The following is a 20,235-nucleotide window of genomic DNA, read 5'->3' as shown; positions in this document are numbered from 1 at the left end:
ATGTTTTGCTTTATATTCAAGCGTGCATGACCTGCCTAATGTCTTTTATTTCATTTGTTTTAAAAGTTGTACAGCAGGCAACGTTCAGAGGCTTTTTAGGCAACTTTCAGGCAACAATCTGAGACTTAGTTGAAGAAGTCTTTGGTTCTTGTAATCCTTAACTGATAATATACAGGAGTGCTATCACACTAGAGCCTGTATTTCCAATTAGGGTTTAAGACTTGTTTAAGATGTACAGCAAGTCATTGTTTAAAAAGAAAAATATAAATTCAAGATGGTGTTTATAGTTTTCATTATTTACTGACTCTCCCCGGTATAAGAAAAAACAGAAACTTCACAAGCACTGAAAATTAGATTTTGTTTTTCCATGTTCTGTATCTGCATAAGAACATAACATTATCTGCTTAAGCAGGTAATTACTCACTGTAATGTCTTCAGCTTTTCCTTGACTTATCTTTAGCTGTTTTTAGTCATGGGTGCTGGCACAGTCATGCTCACCATGTCTCTCTAAGGAGTACAGTATGCTTTGACATAACAGGCACCCAACATTAACTGATAATACTGGGTGTGCACCTAAAAAAATAAAAATATGTCAGCACAATAACTGGCAAGTAGAATGATGTTCTGTGTTTGTCCTGTGATTATAAAAAATGACTTACACGAAATCGTTGCAAGTGGTAATTATTTTTGATTTATTGAATTTTTCAAAGCTAGATTTTTTCCTTTCAACTCAAATGGTGCAGGGTATTAAATAATAAAATAGTCTGTATTTTAAGGGAGTGGGACTGTGGCTAATTTGCTGTTATTGTGCTTCAATGAATTCAGCTGACTGCATGCATGCCTTGACCTTCTAATTGCTTATTGGCCCTTGACATGACCTTATATAGTTTCTATCTGGAATGGCATACAGCTCAAAAGATTGTCCATTATCCCATGTCCACACACTCTTTCATCACCTTCACTGTTACAGTGGAAATCAGGCATGTGCTGCATTAAAGCTCAGCCTTAGAGTTTGCCAGCTCTTCCAGATGTGTAAGAACAAATAACTATGGCTCACCATCATGGGGAGGAGCGGTGGCTCTGTGGCTTGCGAGTGGTTGCCAGTTAGTATCCCGTGGCTGGCAGAGGAATCTTACTCTTTTGGGCCCCTGAGCAAGGCCCTTAACCCCAACTGCTCCAGTGGTGCTGTATAAATGGCTGACCCTGCGATCTGACCCCAAGCTTCTCTCCATGTCTGTGTGTTTAATGGAGAGCAAGCTGGGGTATGCGAAAAGACAAATTTCTAATACAAGAAATTGTATATGGCCAATAAAGTGATCTTCTCTTATCATGGAGAGTCAATTACTGTGGGAGGTCTTGGTTTTTCTTCCTCCTCAATATAGACAAAAGGTTATCACCCGGGTTTTAAGAAACAGACACCTTGACTTCACATGTCATGTATTTCCAATCATCCCCCGGTGTCTGTTTACTTAATGGTGACAACACTGCTGTGACATTTTAAATCTGTATTTCTGACTTTGCTCTGTGATTTAAGACGTACAATATACAACTACAAACATCTTTGGACACTTCTACTCTAGAAATGTGTTTCACTTGTCTAGTTAAAGCTTAATGTACGGTTTGCAAATGTTTCCCAAACTATACAGATCTTTTTCAAATAATAAGCAACCATATTTCTTCTCTGAATTAGTTAGCGTTTTTACAGTTATGTATGCACAGTTCAGCCTAGCCAACACTTCTACACTTTCTTGAAATATGTGTGTGTATTCCCTGTAGCCAGTTAGTCTCAGCATTTACTAGGTATTACTAAGGGGCTTGTTAACACTCTATGGTTGATTACAGCAATGTAAATTTCTTAGGTACAGGTATGAAAATAAAGAGCATGCCGGCCATAGGAGCTAAGTCACAGTTGCAGGGATTCACCCCATGCTGGCCACCACACTATATCTATTGAGAAGTGGAGGGTTACAGGATATCTAGCAAAGGAGCAAATAGTAAATGCAACATTATCCTTTAACTACTATTTGTTGTTGTTTTTTTATAGAGTGAAGAGTTCCACATATACACTCAATACTGTACCAACTACCCAAGGTAAGATAAACTATTGCTTGTTTTTGTCTTGTAAAGCTCCTGTGCCTGACCTTTAGATACCAATTGCAATTCAAGATTATGTTTTTACTTCAGAATATGTTGGAGACAGAGCAAAGACTTTTAATATTTTAAACATATCTCAGTGCATCAATCTACTTAATGTTCTGTAACAGCAATACAAGAACGCTGAATTAAGGGCCTCTAAACATTAGACTGACGATAATATTCTGATGGAGTTTTTTGTTTACATTCCTGAGCTAAAGGAATAAAATGAGTGCACTCCAAAGAAGTGCCTGTAGCATCCTGTTTGTGCTTAGAAACTTATACTAATCACATTTTCATGCAGGCACTAAATATGAAAATCTGTGTAAATGTTGTTTTTCCAAAGTTTGCATTGAAGATTCTAACTTTCCTCAATGATGAAAATGAGTTAAAGCTTTGGGCTCAATGCAAGGGACTTCTTGATCATTTTTGTGTGCTTCTGGCTTGCAGCTCTAAAATATTTTAGAACAAGGTTTTACTTGTCTTTGCAATATGTAAGCGCTAGTCTTAAAGAAATTGTACTGTATCCATGAATCTTTTTGTTTCTTAAAACTGTTCATTTTCATATCATTTCTTGGACAGAGTTATGATCTACTTAACATTAAAAACTCATTATAGTTTAATCATAATACAGGTAATTTTTCCTTTTGGATTAGATGAGTAGTGTAAAATTCCCACATTTTGGCCTTTTAAAGTGAAATGAGAGAGACGTGAGAGAGCATTCAGCAATCTGACCCTATTTTTATCTTTAGAAATGAGACTGCAAGAGTAATTATTTGCTTTCTATGATATTAATCTTGAGTTGGGGGCTTTTTTTTCTATATAGGAAACCAGGTCTGTTAATGTCAGTACAAATCCTTTTGTTTTCAATGAACTTTTTGAAAACTTGAGTAATTTCTGGGTTTTCTGCAGAAAAAGAACTTCTGTTTCCTTTCCCTTGACAAATTGCTCTCTGCACAGCAATGACCCCAGGCAGGGTTATATGATCCCTGCTGGAGAATCAGTTGACAGTTCTGAGAGTGTCAGTCAAATCATTGCAGGCACCTCTCCCCCATCCACACACCCTGTCTTTTCCAGTGGGATGATATAATGAAACCCACTGAATAGCACATAAAAATGCTCTTACAAAAGAGTTTCACTTGCCTAGGTTATGTTGCCTCTTAACAATGGCTGCCCTGTCCAGAGCTGATCAAGCATATAAACAGTGGAATTTGGTGGATTTTGCTGCAGAGCCTTCAGAAAACACCAGGGTTCATATTGCAAGAGCTACATCTCCAAAATGGTGTGCTACTTAGTTATAGAAAAGTGCGTGAAAGATTTTTTTTCCCTTTCTCACTTTTCAGTGTGGATTAACCCTTAGCACAACTCAAAAGGCCATATTTTTCAGTTTGTTTTACAGCATGGTCAATTTCCAAAGCAACCATAATACTCATTCTTTTTTAACTTGCTTATCTTTTAAAGTATTATATCATATCGCAGTATGAATCTGCTCTGACAGAAAATAGGTCAGACCTCATGCTGGTTTAACTTCTTCCTATCATTGGTAGTGGATATCAAGATCTTATTTCATCTCCAATATTTTTGAAGATAGAGCTAAATGTGCAGATTGTCTTTGGTGTTTTCAGATCAGTGGCTGTGCTGACAGAATGCATGAGGAACAAAGCTCTGGCCAAGTTCTTCCGGGAGCGACAGGAATCACTGAAGCACTCTCTCCCACTGGGATCCTACCTTCTCAAGCCAGTCCAGAGGATCCTGAAGTACCATCTCCTCCTTCATGTCAGTACTCTGACCTTTACACAGGGAGTTTCTTTAAAGAATTTTTGTTATTATTATTAAAGAATAACATAATTTTTGTGTAATTAAAAAAAAGTGTCAGTAATTGTACAGTGAACTAGGAGAACGTACAGTAGGGGTCCCTAACTAAAGGAACATGTCACAGGTATTGCACTCGTGAGATACATACAGGATCCTGGTGGTTGTAAAAGCCTCAGGTTTTTAGAAAAATGTATTCCTGATATGGTGCTGCTGATATCAATCCAGAATAAAACATTGGTTCATTATCAGAAAATTGCTTTTTCCTGGTAATGGTAATGGTTTAGGCAACCCGGAGCCTATCCTACAGGCATATGTTACAAAGAAGAACTAGACCCTGGAGGGGACTCTGTGGGCAGAACGTGCTAAAACAGAAGATACCGTAGCCTGGAAATTGAACCCAGTACCCTAGAGCTGTGAAGCAGCAGTGGTAACCACCATGCCACCCCAGAGTAGGACAAAATGTTCATATTCATGCAAACTGATACCCACTGGAATTCTGGCTCCTGCAATTTGTGCCAGCTGAAGTGTGGGGAGTCTAGTACATACAGCAATGCAGTAGTCCAAGCAGTAAGCAAAGATGTAACAAAAAACCACAGCATATCTGAGAGAGACGGAGGGAAACTCTACCCATATTTCTGAAGCAAAAAGAATGTATAAGGTACAGATCTGGTTCAGGAGAACTGAAACCTAACAATGTTTGGAATCATATCATTATAACCTATTAAGCTGGTATTTTGTTCAATTAAGTAGTTCAGAGGTGATTTAAAATTAAACTTTTAAGGGCCACAGATGGTTATTTCTAGTGTACTAAGAAAAGTCAGCTGCTACATTTGATCAGACATCACAGTCTCTACAATTTGGTGGTTTAAGGTGACTCATAAAACCTGTTGGATTGGGTCTTTCCAGGACCAGAGCTGGCCTCTCCCATTACAGTAATTTTACAACGCTCTCTTGTCCCTGCAGGAGATCGCAAACCACTTGGATAAGGACACAGAGGCCTATGATGTGGTGCTGGATGCCATTGACACTATGCAGAGAGTTGCATGGCACATCAATGATATGAAGAGAAAACACGAGCATGCTGTGAGGTTACAGGCAAGTTCTCCTGTATTTTATACTGTCAACAAACCAAGGTGGCCAAATGTATTGAAAAAGCCAATTGTGATTTTAAATGGTTCAATTATCATCATTTAGCAGTAATTCATTCCTCACTGCAACAACAATAACAGCATGGACTGATCCTTTTATCCACCAAGCCTGTGCTTGAATTTGCTTTGGAAGGGTGGCAGTGCATGGAGGTATTCATCAATGTGTTTCTTTTACAGGAGATTCAAAGTTTACTCACCAATTGGAAAGGCCCAGACCTGATCAGCTATGGGGAGCTGGTTCTAGAGGGAACGTTTCGCATCCAGCGTGCCAAGAATGAGCGCACTTTGTTTCTTTTTGATAAACTACTGCTTATTACAAAGAAAAGGGAAGAATCCTACACGTACAAGGCCCACATCTTGGTAAGCAGTGTGTGAACAATGTAGTTTAATCTACCAGATTGCTTTCCATACTTTGGATTGAGACTTAATGGTTTGTGGAATAAATGAAAATGGATGGAAATGCTGCAATCTGAGGGAAATGGACCTGAGGGTACATTATTTATACAAAGGGGTTAAGGAGTAGTTTTACAGGAGTAACTTTTTTGCCATTTCTCAGATTTCTCCTTTTTTTTTTTGACAGTGTTGTAATCTGATGCTGGTGGAAGTCATACCAAAGGAACCTCTGAGCTTTAGTGTCTTCCATTACAAGAATCCAAAACTTCAACACACTGTGCAGGTACTCTCACCAGTTGTGATTTGTTTGGGTTTTTTTAAATGTCATTTACATTGAGTCACTGATAATTGGAGTGGATGCAGTGAGCAGAAATAGTTTGCTTCATTAGGTTCTTAAAGTTTAGGAGCCGAATGCAGCAGAATGGCAAATTGTAACCCCTTATTCACCTGAACACCACTAAACAGACAAAAAATGTAAAAAAACTGAATTTTGTATACCCGCAAACACTATGTGATTTTGTGGCACCATTTTCAATAATTTTTTCAATACTGTAAACTGGAGCTGATTGAGTCTGAGTTATGCGCAGTGGTCTTCTCTCCTGATTGTGAGTGGTTGCTGCTCTCCTGGAGGGTGAAGAAGTGTAATTTAGGATGCCCAGCCACCCTTACAATAAGCAAACATAGCTGAACCTGCAGTTGCTGTTGATGGACGGCTGAACTGTGACCCAGTCAAATCTGGGCTCATTTTAACTGGTGGCTCTTGTTATCCATCTGAAGAAATGAATGAAAAGATAGGGGTAAATTGAGAAAACCTTGTCATTGTTAAGACAGATTACAGGATGAAAAATGAACACCGATATTGACATGAATGTTTGTTTAACTTTGTCAAAAACACTTATCACTCTGAAATAAGAAAAACTAAAGCCAGTGTCTTATTAATGTTAAAATTAATTCTAACTCTAAATTAATGGAATTAATGTACACTGCTAATTATATTGGGTTTTTTTTTATTTTTGCTACAACAGAGCTTTGCTTATTGATCTATTTCTGCAGGGTTAAAATGTTTAGGTTCCCACAGATATATCTACAAACAGAATATTTTGTCTTGATTAAAATGGTAAGAACTAATGAATTAATAATATCCACAACATGTTTTAACCTCTTTTTTTCCCCCTAAAGGCAAAATCCCAGCAGGACAAAAGACTGTGGATTCTTCACTTAAAAAGACTAATACTTGAAAACCACCCAGCTAAAATTCCAGCCAAGGTCAGATCACATTCATCAGACTTAAGTTACAACATTTATGTATTGTATTGTTTGTTGCGCTCAGCACATTGCTCATATGAATGTTCTCTATTACAAAGTGTAATGAATAGATCTATACCTGTAAAGAAATGGATTAAAAACATCTTATTCTTTGATGTGGAGCATCTGCAAATTGTATAGTCGTGTTTTTAAAACATAAGCTTCTGTTGGATTTTTTTATCGCATGCTTCATCATGGCCCTATTTCCAGATTGCAAAATGTGGTACTCAAGCGCCATCTAGTGAAGAAAATATTTTAAATTCAAGATACCAAGTTTGCCAGAATTGTAGGACATTTTAGTGGAGTACTGCTAACAAAGGAAGAATTGTCATAATCTTTTAATTTAGATTAAAATGTAAATTATCAAAAGTAAATGCAACAAAAATGTGTTTTGCTGTTAAACCCTTCTCATCTGAATACTACCTCCCCCCCCAAAAAAACACAGCCAGACATATACATGTGACAGTTGTACATCACTCATACACAGTCCTGATCGTCTACCAGTTCCACTTTAAAGCATAATGCTGTTGTGAAAATTAATTACTTACTTAGAACGAAAAGTATTAATGTAATAGATATGTATTGTTAAATGTTTAAGTCTTAAGACATAAAAGAATATTAACTTCTACATTATACAATATACATTGTTAAAGTATTGTGAATGTTGAGGATTAAGGAAATCCTGAACTGTTAAGTATCCAGACTTTAAAAACTGAGCTATCTTTCATCTTTGTTTTTCATTTCTACAGGCTAAGCAAGCCATTTTAGAGATGGATGCTGTGTGTAAGTATAATTCATTGTCCTATTAATCTGAAAATTGCATCTTTACAAAAGAAAAAGAACTGGACCTCTGAAATGTTCATTGCAAAGTTTCACTCTAAACTGTGATAAAGAAGTTTTTTAAGAATTAACTTCACTATTTAATGTAGTAGAATGATTCAATACTCACCCTGTTTGTTAGACCACAACCTCAACCTACAAGATTGTAAATCAGTCTTGTGATAAAAGGGAATATTTATCAAAGTTTTATTTGATAATAGAACTTATCATAGAACTAAATATTCAAGCACCTTAAGAATGTTCCATTAACCTGTTGTATGACAACACAAGGTATCATTTATGAACTATAATACAAACTGTCACACTTTCCATGTTTGAATCTTCCAAATATCCAGCCATTTCTATTTAACAGTACACTCAAGCCTTACAGCAACATGCTGCTAAAACATATTGTGTCTGTAGAATTAAACATGATTTTATTGTTAAAACTGGTTAAAGGATTTTGTCTTTTTGTCCTGTACAGATCACCCTGGATTCCATTATAGCCCTGAGGGTGAAAGGAAAGCTGCTTCACACTCAAAAGACGGCACTACTCCTCGCAGGGTGAGAAGGAAGTCAGGTGAGCAGTGATTAATTATACTGATGAAGTACAGGTGAAACATGATTCTTTTTCATATTGCCCAAGAAGCTGAACAATCTGAAAAGCCTGTTTTCTTGTGATGCTACCTTGGGTTTTCACCTTTTATTCATTATGTGTGACATTTTATACGGCAATTGGAAAAATTTAATCTGTACCTGTGACATTGTCTTTCTTAAAATAAAAAAGATGTAAGAGATCAAATTGTTATAAGAGTCTACAAAGTTTGTATACCATCACATGTCGGTAATTACCAAAATGTTTTATTTCTGCTCTCTAAATCCAATATCTTTTTTTTTATCAGAACCCTCTGCAAGACTGCTAAGAACTTCAAAGCAAAATGGTAGGTCTCAGACAAGTCCTCACCTGTGAAACTTTGACATGTTTTTTTTAATTTTAAGAACATTGTAATCTTAAACCCTGTGTTTCTCCTTTCTTCCCAAATGCAGAAATAAATCCAGATGTGCAAAAGGTAAGTAAGACCTGGAATTACACAATAGAAAAGATAAAAGGCCTGATGGCAATTTTGATCTTTCCAACATTGTTTGATCACCTCATTTTCTAGGAATCGCTGACGAATCTAGTTTTGTTTAATAAAAAAAAAAAGAACTTACTGAGATGCACTAAGCATTTTTCAAAATGGCTCTTGACAGTGTTTGAAGTACTTACAATACAATATGTACTTACTTATACTGCATGTTGTTGTTTCTTTTTTTTATGTATTCATTTTTATATCCGTATAGATTTGTGTATTCACTATTTTGACTAAATCTGAAGCATGATCTCTCACTATAAATATTTTATTTAATCAGAGAATGTCTGTATTATTTTCTCAGAGAATCAGCATGGAAGGATCTCTGCTGTCCCAAGCTGGCAAGCTGGACTTGAGCGAGGGGCAGCTGAGCTCCAGCAGGACAAAGGCTCACAGGGATCTGGCCCATAAATCCCAGGATTCCCTGGACCCAACCAGTGACACTGAGGAGAGTTTACACATGCAAGCAGGAGAGCTGGCCGATGCAGAGGACGAAGATGAGACTGATCTGGTGAGCGCAGTCACTCAAGGAGAAATCTTTTTTTTAAAGATTGTATAGCATGTTGTTTCCATTGCATGGCTCAAAGGAAAATGAAGGTAATTAAACAAAAATAAGGACCGAAATCTAAAAGTTAGAGGGAGTTTCCTCTGTTTGTTCTAAATAATGTGATAAAGCATCGTGTTCTAGACTAATGTTGATCAGCTCAGCATATCGGATTCTGGAATTCCCACTGGCTTTATGAAAATAACACTTAAGAAGATTACATGATTTGTATTTAGTTTTTTTCTTTCAGTTTACGTTTATCATTGAACTTACATAAGATGCTGAAAGAAGATTCACTATTAGTCAAACAGCCTTGATTCTCATAAGTGCCTTAGGAGGGTCTTGTTTGATAAAAGAGAACACAGCATTGTGTAATAGATGAAGGTTGGGGCTTTTGGATTCCTTATTTCAAATGCTTTAAGAATAGTGATATTCTCTAACCACTCAAGTCAAAAGACTTGAATGGTTATGTTATCATGATTACATGTCACCGATCTGTCATGAATATACTGTTTTGCAATGAAAATTCATTTAAACATTAAACTTTGATGGTAATTTGAACTATATGTAAGGTGCATTTTTGCTGTAGTGTATAATAAACATGGGAAGAGGCTTGGTTTTTGCATTTATTTTGTGACAATCTGTCAAATTTTAAGTTGGGAATTTTTATAATCAATTTATATTAATTTATCCTCAGTTTGAATCCCAGAAACAGGACAGCAGCTTTTAATTTCTTTTTAAATGTATTTGGTTACCTTAGATGTGAAGCAATAATTTCTTTCCATGTTTTTTCTTGTCTGAAGAGTATGGGACTGAATTTCAAAATCCAAATGAAAGGTGCCCGGAAAAGGCTTAACAGCCAAGCTTCAGAGAATGTTGAAAAACGAAGAAGTATTACTGCAGGTGCACAAGACTCTCAGGTAATTGAGTACCAAGCAACTGGGTTGATTCAAGTGTGAATAGCATATATCTCTGTTCCTCCACCCTGACAGATGTCTGAACATCATTGAAAATTGTAATTGATGTTTAAATGTTGAAATTGCATTGAACTCTTGATGAGCATTAACTATGTGATGTAAAATACATGCATCTTGTGTCTAGTTCAAATTACAGTTAATCAGTTAAAAGAACAGCTTATTTAACATGATAGTTATTAAAAAATGCTTAGATGACATATTTAAGTGAAACTGTTTTCATTTTGTTGATTTGCTTTCTGCAGGCAGCTGAAGGGTCTTTGCCAAATGGCGCAAACTGTGCTGGCAACTTGTCTCACCCAAAAATCAGACAGCCTAACACACCCAGAAGCTCCCACCTAAACACTATTCTAGGTGGTGATCACACCGTCAGGAACATCTGGGCAGATCACCAGATCAGACAGGCGCTGTTTCCAAGTCGGCAGCCCACTCTGCAGGCCGAAGAAGAGGAGGACATCTACCAGATGTTCATGCCATCCATCGCTGCTCCTTATCCACGTGTGTCCCGAATCAAGGAAGGGAGTCAAGGTTCTGGAAGGCCGTGCAGCTGGCATGTTGAGCAGCTGCAACAAGAGTCGCCCAAGGCCAGTGGAAAAGTCATCAGAAGAGCCAGCAGTGTCGGAGAGAAAAATTCGAGTTTTAAGGCTCCGGTTTCAAGGGACCGTAACAGACCAACCCACCAACCCAAAAGCTTGCAAATAGAAGAGACGTCCAGCAATATTTCTGGTTCGGATTCTGCAGAGCAGCTGACCATTGACGACATAGAAAATGTGTATGACAACATCAGCTATGAAGACTTGAAATCGATGGGTCTTATCCGAAGAGACCAAGACTGTGTCCGTACTTCACAAGGAACAGCTGAAGAGAGAACAAGTTCAAATGTGCGCCCTAAAGAACGACAGGCAAGTCCAGGTGTTGCAGAAAGGAAAGACCAATCTCCTCTGCTGGGCACCAGCAAATCCTGTTCTGAGGATCTTGTTTCTTTTGGGAAATGTGAGCTAAAAATAGTTGAAGAGAACATTTATGACACTATAGGTTTCTCTGATCAGGTTCCACAACAACACAACAAGAATTATGCCGAAGCAGGTAAAAGGGACAGCTTGTTGGCGTTTGAAACTGATTTTGCTGGCTGTGACAGTCTAGGCAGGTTCATTTCTGAAGAAAGTCTTCAGTTCAGTGAAGAGGATGCATCGGACCACCGCGTGCCTGCAGAGCCTGATTATTCCGGTTGGGTGGACAGCTCTTCCAATTCGGACTCCTTCTCCCACAGGTCAGCTGCAGACAAGATGTCAGAACAAGTTGACGAGATATGGAATGATCTGGAGAACTACATTAAAAAGAACGAGAAGAAACCAGAATGTCTCCCCGCTGCCTTCCCTGTTAACAGGCAAGATGCTCAGGAGACTCATTCTGGTAAAGTGCCTGATTTTCACAGACGGGAGACCACGGAGAACACTGAGCACCAAACGTCGTTTTCCTTCACAGAGACTGTTGGCACCGTCAAGGCTGTTAAAAACAAGTTAGCAAGGCTCAGCAGTGGCAGCTTTAGATCTGAGGAAGGAGACAGCCACAGAGAGAGGTCTGTCTTTGGTCTCGGCAAGAGCTTCTCAAATGACACGGGAAATCTGGAGAATCCCCTGCTTTCCAGCAACAGCATCCTCGCTCATTCCAGTTCAGAAAGCATAGATTTGTCAGGTGATATTGTAGATAAAACAAAGAACAGGGTGTTTCTGATGGCAAGGCAATACAGCCAGAAGATAAAGAAAGCCAACCAGCTTCTCAAGATGAGAAGCCCAGAACACGAGCATGGACCTGGAAGACAGAAAGCAAAACCTAAAGACCTTGCAGCAATACTGGAAGAAAAGAAACAGGGAGGAGCTGCCATAGGTAAGTCCCTCCTGTTTGTAGATATAATTGTGAGGTGTTGTGCCATCTTCATATCCAATTACTATGGTGAACACAAACTTGCGTACCTATGTGGTTGCCGCATTTAGTGTGTAGGTTTGAATGTATATAAACTATTTTTTTATTTAGCAGAAAAACAATACATATAACCTTTGATGGTGTACAAATTATATACAGATGTGTCTCGACATTTGCAAGGATTTGGTGCAGAGCACAGTCATGAATAGCCAGATTCACATATAACCAAGTCCACCCCTATAATGTACTACAGTATATAGTATGCATATATTAAAGTAGCCCTCCCTTATATAATAATCAAAGTACTAATGCATTGCCTTTATGTTAATTTAAATAACAGTGATCAACTAAAAGAACAGTAATCAGAATCTTAGAATCAGTTGAAACAACAGCATGATTCCCACCTCTGCATCAAGCGGATGTCTGCACTTTCTCTCTCTGCCCCACTGTAATGAAATGGGGAAAAAAACTGTCAGTGAGCCTGTAAAGCTACCTCCAGACCGTCATTCCCTACACTGCCAAGACAGAACAGCACGCACTCCTGATGATATAAAAACAGACAGGCCCAGGCTGAGATGCGGATGCTCGGTAGTGGTTACTTGGGGAGAGAGGCAGGGAGAGGCTCGCTCATGAGCTACAGTGGATTCGTATTGTGGTCCTAACCTTTAGTGTCGCTAATCTGAAAGCTGTGGTGAACAACCTTCAGCTCGCTTTCCAAGCACCCTGCTCTTCTTTCATCCAAGACCCTATCGATTCTCACAGGCTATGGACTTCTGTATAAACCACTTTACATACTGACCCAGTGATTAGTTCATACAGAAATACAGCCTTAGAACAGTTGCCTTTGAAAAGTCTTAATGGTTCAGATGTGTGCTGCCACCACTGGTGCTTCCAAAAGGGGTTGAGTACTTCAACAAACAGGATATGATAGGTTTTGGATCTTTTACTGTTTTTACATTTTTTTTTCATTATAGTTTTTGCTGCCTTTTTCCCCCCACTCATAAAAGCATTACTTGAGCTTTCAAGTTTAAAATACTTTTTTAAAAATGTGTATGCATTTGTTATTCAACAAAACTATGTAACAGTTTAATATGATTTTATGTTATGTTAATATGTATAATATTTAATATTTAGAACTTAGAAATGGAAAATACTGGTCATTTTTGTTCAGCACAGCCATTTAAATCCTTCTGATCTGGATAATGACTTTCTTCACACTCAGGTGCCAGGATTGCAGAATACTCTCAGTTGTATGAGCAGATCATGTTCAGAGAGACCCCATCCTGCACGCAGAAGGCCACACATAGCCACGTTGGTGAGTCCTTTGTAGAACAGCAGTCCCCCCTGCAACACTGCTCTCAGCTGGATTCTGACAACTCCTGCCTCAGCGAGGACTGGCTGAACTCCACCTACAGTAACGGGGAGCTGGCGGACTTTGTTTCTTGGCCAAATGAAACAGACTTCAAAGGGGAGAATCAGATGTCGGCTCCACAATGGAAGCTGTCTCCTGCCTGCTCTGTCCCAGCTCTGAAATCTGCTACACCCCCGTGTCCCCCAACCCAGAGATGGAGTGCCTTTGTGAGCCAGCCCAACAAGGAGAACTTTAACCAGGAGCACATTTACAACTCTTTGGGGCGGCGGCCAGAATCTGCCAAGCCACTTTCTTACAACAGATGCCAGTCCTCATCCTCAGTCAAAATGAACAACAAAACTATAGAAATCGCTGGCAGTCGGTATCCAAAAGAAAGGAATCGGGTGGCCTCCAACCGAAATTCATTAGGGGAAAACAACTGTGGACTACCTTCACCTCACAGAACCGAGCATGCTGCCCAGTCGGGACATCAGCACAGTTCTTCTGATCAGAAGCCAGAAAGCCGGTCAGACATGATACTTCAGGACTCCCAGCAGGTTTTGGTAGTGAACAGGAACTCCCCCCTGAATGCTCACATTGCCACACAGAACTACTTTGCCAATTTTAAGGACACTGGGGATGACGATGATGAAGACTACGTGGAAATCAAATCTGATGATGAAGATCAGGCCTCAGTTACGGAACAAAGCACAAAACAAGCCGCCTCAACACCATCGGCCAAAGAGCACTTCAACAGGGGCCTGACACAGTCACTTAGCTTGCCCTGCACCCCCGTGAAGTCTTGTCATGGCACCATGAGCCCTGTTGTCTCGTTGGCTGCCCTCGCAGATCATGACAAACTGAATGATTACCTTTGGAGTGTGCCTCCTGCAAACCAGCAGAATATTGTACAGTCCCTGAGAGAAAAATTTCAGTGTCTCAGCTCCAGCAGTTTTGCTTGAGCCTCTTTTTAATGCTGGTATCTACAGTTGCTTGTGCAAACAGGTATAATGCACATTTGTGTGGTGATCTGACACCGCAGGTAGTACTGTAATCCTTGTTAGACAGCATATAATTTAAGGTCTGACAATAACTTAAAAAACGTATGTACATGTATAAAAATAAATGCTTGTGTATGTATATTTAAGAAAGCTTAATAAAGATCAAAGATACTGCTTGTTTGTGGCTTACGAACCAATAAAGTTACCGTATTTGAATTGTTCAGACAAGTCCAGTCCTGACTGTAACCATGGGCTAAGAATGAAAGGGATTTTACTTCTGACTGCTGCCTTACAGAAACTGCTTAAGTCAATAGTAATTTTCTGTATGACTGTGTTTAGATGTTCTCATGTGTCTTTGCAAAATATAGAACAGGGAAAGTGAATTAATTCACTGTGTAAACCTGCACAGTTCTCCTTTGAGGCAGCATACTGTACCTCTGTTATATATTGACAATACCCTATTTTTGTAAAAAAACATCAATTATTTTCTCACATCAAAAGAGTAAGGAAAATTCCAGAGAGCTTTTCTCAATTACGTACCGTAAGAGAAAAGAGCATTCATGTACTTGCTTTGAACAGGAAATCTATAAATTGGTGTATTAAATGAAGATAAAATAAGCAGTAGTTCCACCAACAGAACAGAGAAATTCAAAAATACTTCCTAGAGCATTAGATTGTAACTGAAAATTGGCAAACCTTCTGATTTTACATATGAAGGGTCAAAGTTTACAAAATTATTAATCTACATTAAAAACAAAAACACACATTACTTAAAAATGTCCCAAGTACTGTATTTCTATAAACTCCTGAAAAATATCCAATGCAGTGTCTAATAAATTAGATTTAATTGGATTACTTACTGTATATTTGAACTGTACTTGCTAGAGCTGGTCTTCACTAAACCAAAACCATTTCGAAGGATTGGTCTGGGAATCAATATAAATGTTTTTGCTTTAATTTCCAATAACACAGTTGTTGCCTGCATTACAGAGTACAGCTGTATATTAACAGTGCGGAGCTACTGATTTTAGAAAATCCATTTTAAGAAGCATAGATCAGTTATTTTAAGTATCTTGAAAACTTGTAGTATAGCTATAGCCTGTAACATACTATGTAGTTAGCCTAATTACCTACAGCAAGGAATATTAGCCTACCAGAAAACAATAGCTGTTAAAAATGTCAAAAAAATAATGCACGCATATATTTAAAATCTAAAACCTTCAAGGCCTGTAAAAGTGCAAACATAGTTTCTTGCTATTAGAAATTATAACTATCTCCAGATTTCTAATGTATTCAATACAAGTAGTTTTTGCTTCATATAAAATGTTAATTTCATTTTTAGATGATCACATTTTAAAAATAGGCAGTTTTAAAGGGATGGTGTACATTTTTATTACAAAGAGACTCGCAACAATATCTATTTATTTCAAAACTGTGCGTGAAATGCATTTATATATATTGAATCCAGTCTGTCATCAACAAACTGAGCAATTTGTAACAGGCCATGTTTTTTGGAAAGCTAAAATATTTGTTTTATTAATTTTTAGGAGGGACCACACACTTGAGACTTGAGTAGGATCTATGTAATAAGATGTTTAATGAGTACTTTAGTCTGTTACAGATTTTCAGATAGCAATATTTAATTTTTTAACTGGCTGACTTATTTTTGTTTTTTTGGCAAGTTTTAAATTATTTTCCCAAGACAACACTCCTCAAATACTAGTGACCACAAATAAAAAGTACTATCCATTTCTGACATTGAAGTCAATTTTCAAGGACCAATTTGGAGGTACGCTCTTTTGAATAATCAAGGTCATAGATTTTGTATTACCTTTATTCCTGAAATTCAAATATTGATATATTGTTGTGCAATTAATTACAAAACTGTTATTTAATTTTGGATATAATACAAAATAAAGCAATATAGATGCCTTCAATTACAGTATGTGACTGATAATTAAATAGCATTTTAAAGAAAGGTGAGTAGTGCTGATTAAGGAGTACAACCAGAGTTACGATTAATTGGATGCAGTACTCAAAAAATTCTTGTTAAAAATATTGGATTAATGAAATCGCATTGCACTATTTTTGTTTAATTTAATCAGCAGTGCATTATCAAAATGTATATTAGTAATGAAGAACCTTGACTAAGAATCACATACATACACTAGGAATGTATAGTCCAGTATATTTACCTATGTATTCACAATCACTCCCATCACATGTATAAATAAACACAGTAGGGTATGTGGTAGATGTGATTGTGGATACATACACTAGCACGTGGTGTCATAGCTACACTAGCTTGTATGCATACCTTAGAGTTTTGTGTCATGCACTGGCCTACCATCAACTTATATATGGTATGAGATTCATAAGAAGAACATCAGCAAATTAAATGCTTTCATTACTAAAACAAATGTCATCTTTTCCTGGATAGACACCAAGAATGTAAATTTATTTAGTACGTACTGTGTATATTTCACTTTTGTGTCTATTTTTTTTTTACTGAAATGGCTTGGCAATTTTTTCTTTTTAGGACATGACCTTTCTATTTATTTGTAAAATTGAAATCAAGCTCTCTTTTGCATTAACCATCTATGAAAAATAAATTCAGCAGGCAACCTGTGATTTGAATGTAAACATATTTATTTCAAGGTCATCTGTTTTTACAAGCTTGATAAAGATTTGTGTGTGTATTGTTTTTTGCATCTACTGTGAATGTTCAAAAATATTTTAGAAACTGCTTTCAAGCACTGAACAATTGCCCATACTGTCAAGCTATTTTAATGTCTCAAATTTTATATAAGCTTCAAAATACCTAACAAAAAATCCATTACATAACTCAATATAGGCCAGACGTGCGCATAAAATGTTGAACAAAAGAACGATGAAGTATTGATTAGTTTTTTTTTCTTTTCACAATTTTACTTTTACTTTGTTCCCCTTTATTTCACAGGCAGGGATTGTAAGAGTTATATCCACTGAGATATGGACTTTGTTGCACTTTTTTTTACATCTGTATTGTAAACACTTAATTTTGTATGTATGTACATTTTAGGAAAGTTCTAATGTAAGGCTCTATAGTTTTGCTTTTGCTATAATATAAAATTAAGATGCAAATACTGTATTTCAACTAAAGAGAATGTTTTCTAATGGTCTAGTGTTCAATGCTTAGAAAATGTGATTATTGGAGGCAAAAAACACAAAAGCATAATAAAAGGTGATGTGTTCTCTGAAGACTAGTTTGGTTTTACTTTAAGGCAAATACATTTTCTTTTCCACAAAAAAAATCTGGAATTCTAAAAACTTCATAATAATGTATTGTTGTAATGGAAAGAAAAACGTTTTAGCTTCTATGTCCTGCCTTGTGGGATAGGCTCTGGCTCCCCTGAGAACTTGTATTGGATAAAGCCGTTTAAACATTTATGTTTATGTTTATCAATCGGCAATAAAGACTGAACGGGAATAGTTTTCGTGGGAGGACAGCTAGGAAGAAATCACTGCATTTCTTTAAAAGGAACATTGCCAGCCATCTCAATTTTACTACAGAACACCTGGAAAATCCACAAGATTACTGAAAGAATGTTCTCTTGGCAGATAAGTCAAAAATTGAATTTTGTGGCAAAACCAATCACTGCCTTCCTACAGAGGGAGCTCATCCCGACCATCAGAGATGGTGGTGGGAGTATCATGGTTTGTGTCTGATTGCTGCCACAGGACCATGATTGCCATCATTGACAGAACCTTGAGTTCAACACTGTATGAGCAATGATGATCAGGTCATCCATTTCTCAGCTAAAGCTGTGCCGAATGTGGGTCATGCTGCTAGAGATTGATCCAAAACTTACAAGCAGATTTACAACAGATAGCTGAAGAAGAAATTTTACATTTTGCATTAGCCAACATAAAATCTAAACCCGATTGAAATGTTATGACAGGACCTGAAGTAAGTTGTTAATACAAGGGGACCCTCAGATGTCACCAACTTGAAGCAGTTCGTAAGGACAAATAGGCCAAATCTTATAAGAGCAGAAGCAAGAGACTGATGAGCAAAGAAAATGTCTAGCTGAAGGTGCAGCCATTTACTTAATCTAATGGTTCACACGCTTATTCATGTGATAATACTGTAAAATCCAGGGTTCAGTTTAGGGTTTTAGGCATTCATGTGAAGGAAAACAGAGCTTTCACTGGCCAATTATCAAACTTTATTGATATAAAAAACTAACAGACCAAACAGAAGAAAAAAGAACAACAGACACAGCGCATGCCTGCGTTCTCTCTTCAACCATCCACGCCACACATCCCTGGGTCAGAGATTAAATAAAACTTCACTCACACTAAACAAATTACCACATACAAAATACTGATGTATTAACCCAAATATGTCTCACAATACTGTTGGTTCCTTTTTTTAATATCTTGGTTGGGCAAGGTTATATTAATATATTATGAAGACTTTCATAAACATCTAACTAGGATTAAACTAAACCTCACACCTGAAGAAGGCTCCACGGCCAAAACGTTGTGTTTTCTTTCTTCTCATTTCAGCATGGAATAAACCTATTTACTTTTTCTTTTGCAGCCTACGCATGCTGATGCAGCTACCCACCTGAACTAGGATTAAACTATACAAGAATATGGACCAAACTAGAGGGATCATAAATCTTTTCTCAGCACTTTAGCCAAGGGTTTTTTGCTTGCTAAAATCCTGATTGTTTAGTAGTTTAAATGATCGGAAGCTGAGTTTTGTTAACCAAACTCATATTCTCTTCACTTGAATCATCTGACACATCCTGCTCCTTATTTTACACAGACATGCTTTGAGCCAAAACACCTCTCACAACTGCCTGCTGCTCAGGGTTACATTGTTTCTAGTTTTGACATTGGTTCAGATTCGTCAGTAAATATTTTGGTAGATTTCTGGTAAAAAAATATATGGCTGGATTTTGGCCATCTGTCACTTCTCTTATGTGCCAATTGTAGTCAATACTGCAATCTACATTGGCAGTGTGCGCAACATGTCAGATTTCAAAAGTATTTTGTAAATTTTCTAATGTTAAATTTTTCAAGTCAGGAGGAGGTGTTAATATTGAGAGTCACTCATAGTTACACGCACAGACACGAGTTGTGTACTCTGATCCACTGCAATTTGTATTCTGATTGCACAAATGACACCAGCGGCTCAACTTTTAAACCATTTCTTACCTTTTTTATCAATAATATAGTTTGGACACTATCCAACTTAAATTCAATAACTAAAAACATACTGTTTAATGACCTAATATAATATTATATATACAGTATTATATTACTGTCACAGTTGATTGAATACAGTACTCACAATGTATACTGCCTGCAGATGAAATTATGTTTCATCCCAATATCAGTTTTGCAATGTAATTGTAGAGTGCTTTGTCCTTCTGCACTTTAACAGGTTTTAAGTCATCCATCTATGAAATAATTTTGGAAGCTTTTCAATGAAAGCAAACAGGATCCAAGACAGGATTTCACACCTTATCATTGTTTACCTGGCTTTTTAGCACCTTTGTAAGAAGCAGTGGAGATATGATATTGGGACAGTACAATGAAAAAAAGAAATATCAACATTATGTGATTTGACACTCCACTTAATGCATAAAAGTAGACTTAAAGTGTAAAAAACCAGAGCAGGACTTAAGGCCATGCTCTCTTCTGTA

General features: G+C 37.3%; 1 protein-coding gene across 2 annotated transcripts in view; it reads left to right on the top strand.

The window, feature by feature from the left end:
- Positions 1-17,773, top strand: part of LOC148839531 (pleckstrin homology domain-containing family G member 1) — an 82,674-nt gene extending 64,901 nt beyond the window's left edge. For both annotated transcript variants that reach the window (XM_088929353.1, XM_088929344.1), the window contains exons 5-18: positions 2,045-2,091; positions 3,759-3,909; positions 4,912-5,043; positions 5,274-5,456; positions 5,677-5,772; positions 6,669-6,755; positions 7,544-7,577; positions 8,098-8,193; positions 8,516-8,554; positions 8,661-8,683; positions 9,048-9,254; positions 10,091-10,207; positions 10,507-12,148; positions 13,407-17,773. In XM_088929353.1, the coding sequence (XP_088785479.1) occupies positions 2,045-2,091; positions 3,759-3,909; positions 4,912-5,043; positions 5,274-5,456; positions 5,677-5,772; positions 6,669-6,755; positions 7,544-7,577; positions 8,098-8,193; positions 8,516-8,554; positions 8,661-8,683; positions 9,048-9,254; positions 10,091-10,207; positions 10,507-12,148; positions 13,407-14,497 (3,945 nt within the window). In that variant the 3' untranslated portion in view covers positions 14,498-17,773. The remainder of the gene's footprint in view (positions 1-2,044; positions 2,092-3,758; positions 3,910-4,911; positions 5,044-5,273; positions 5,457-5,676; positions 5,773-6,668; positions 6,756-7,543; positions 7,578-8,097; positions 8,194-8,515; positions 8,555-8,660; positions 8,684-9,047; positions 9,255-10,090; positions 10,208-10,506; positions 12,149-13,406) is intronic.
- Positions 17,774-20,235: the final 2,462 nt, after the last annotated feature.

This window comes from Atractosteus spatula, chromosome 2, assembly GCF_055471065.1.
Source record: "Atractosteus spatula isolate fAtrSpa1 chromosome 2, fAtrSpa1.hap1, whole genome shotgun sequence".
NCBI classification, from domain to species: domain Eukaryota; kingdom Metazoa; phylum Chordata; class Actinopteri; order Semionotiformes; family Lepisosteidae; genus Atractosteus; species Atractosteus spatula.
The sequence above is the reverse complement of the archived record's forward strand: the minus strand, read 5'-3'. Positions and strand labels throughout refer to the sequence as shown.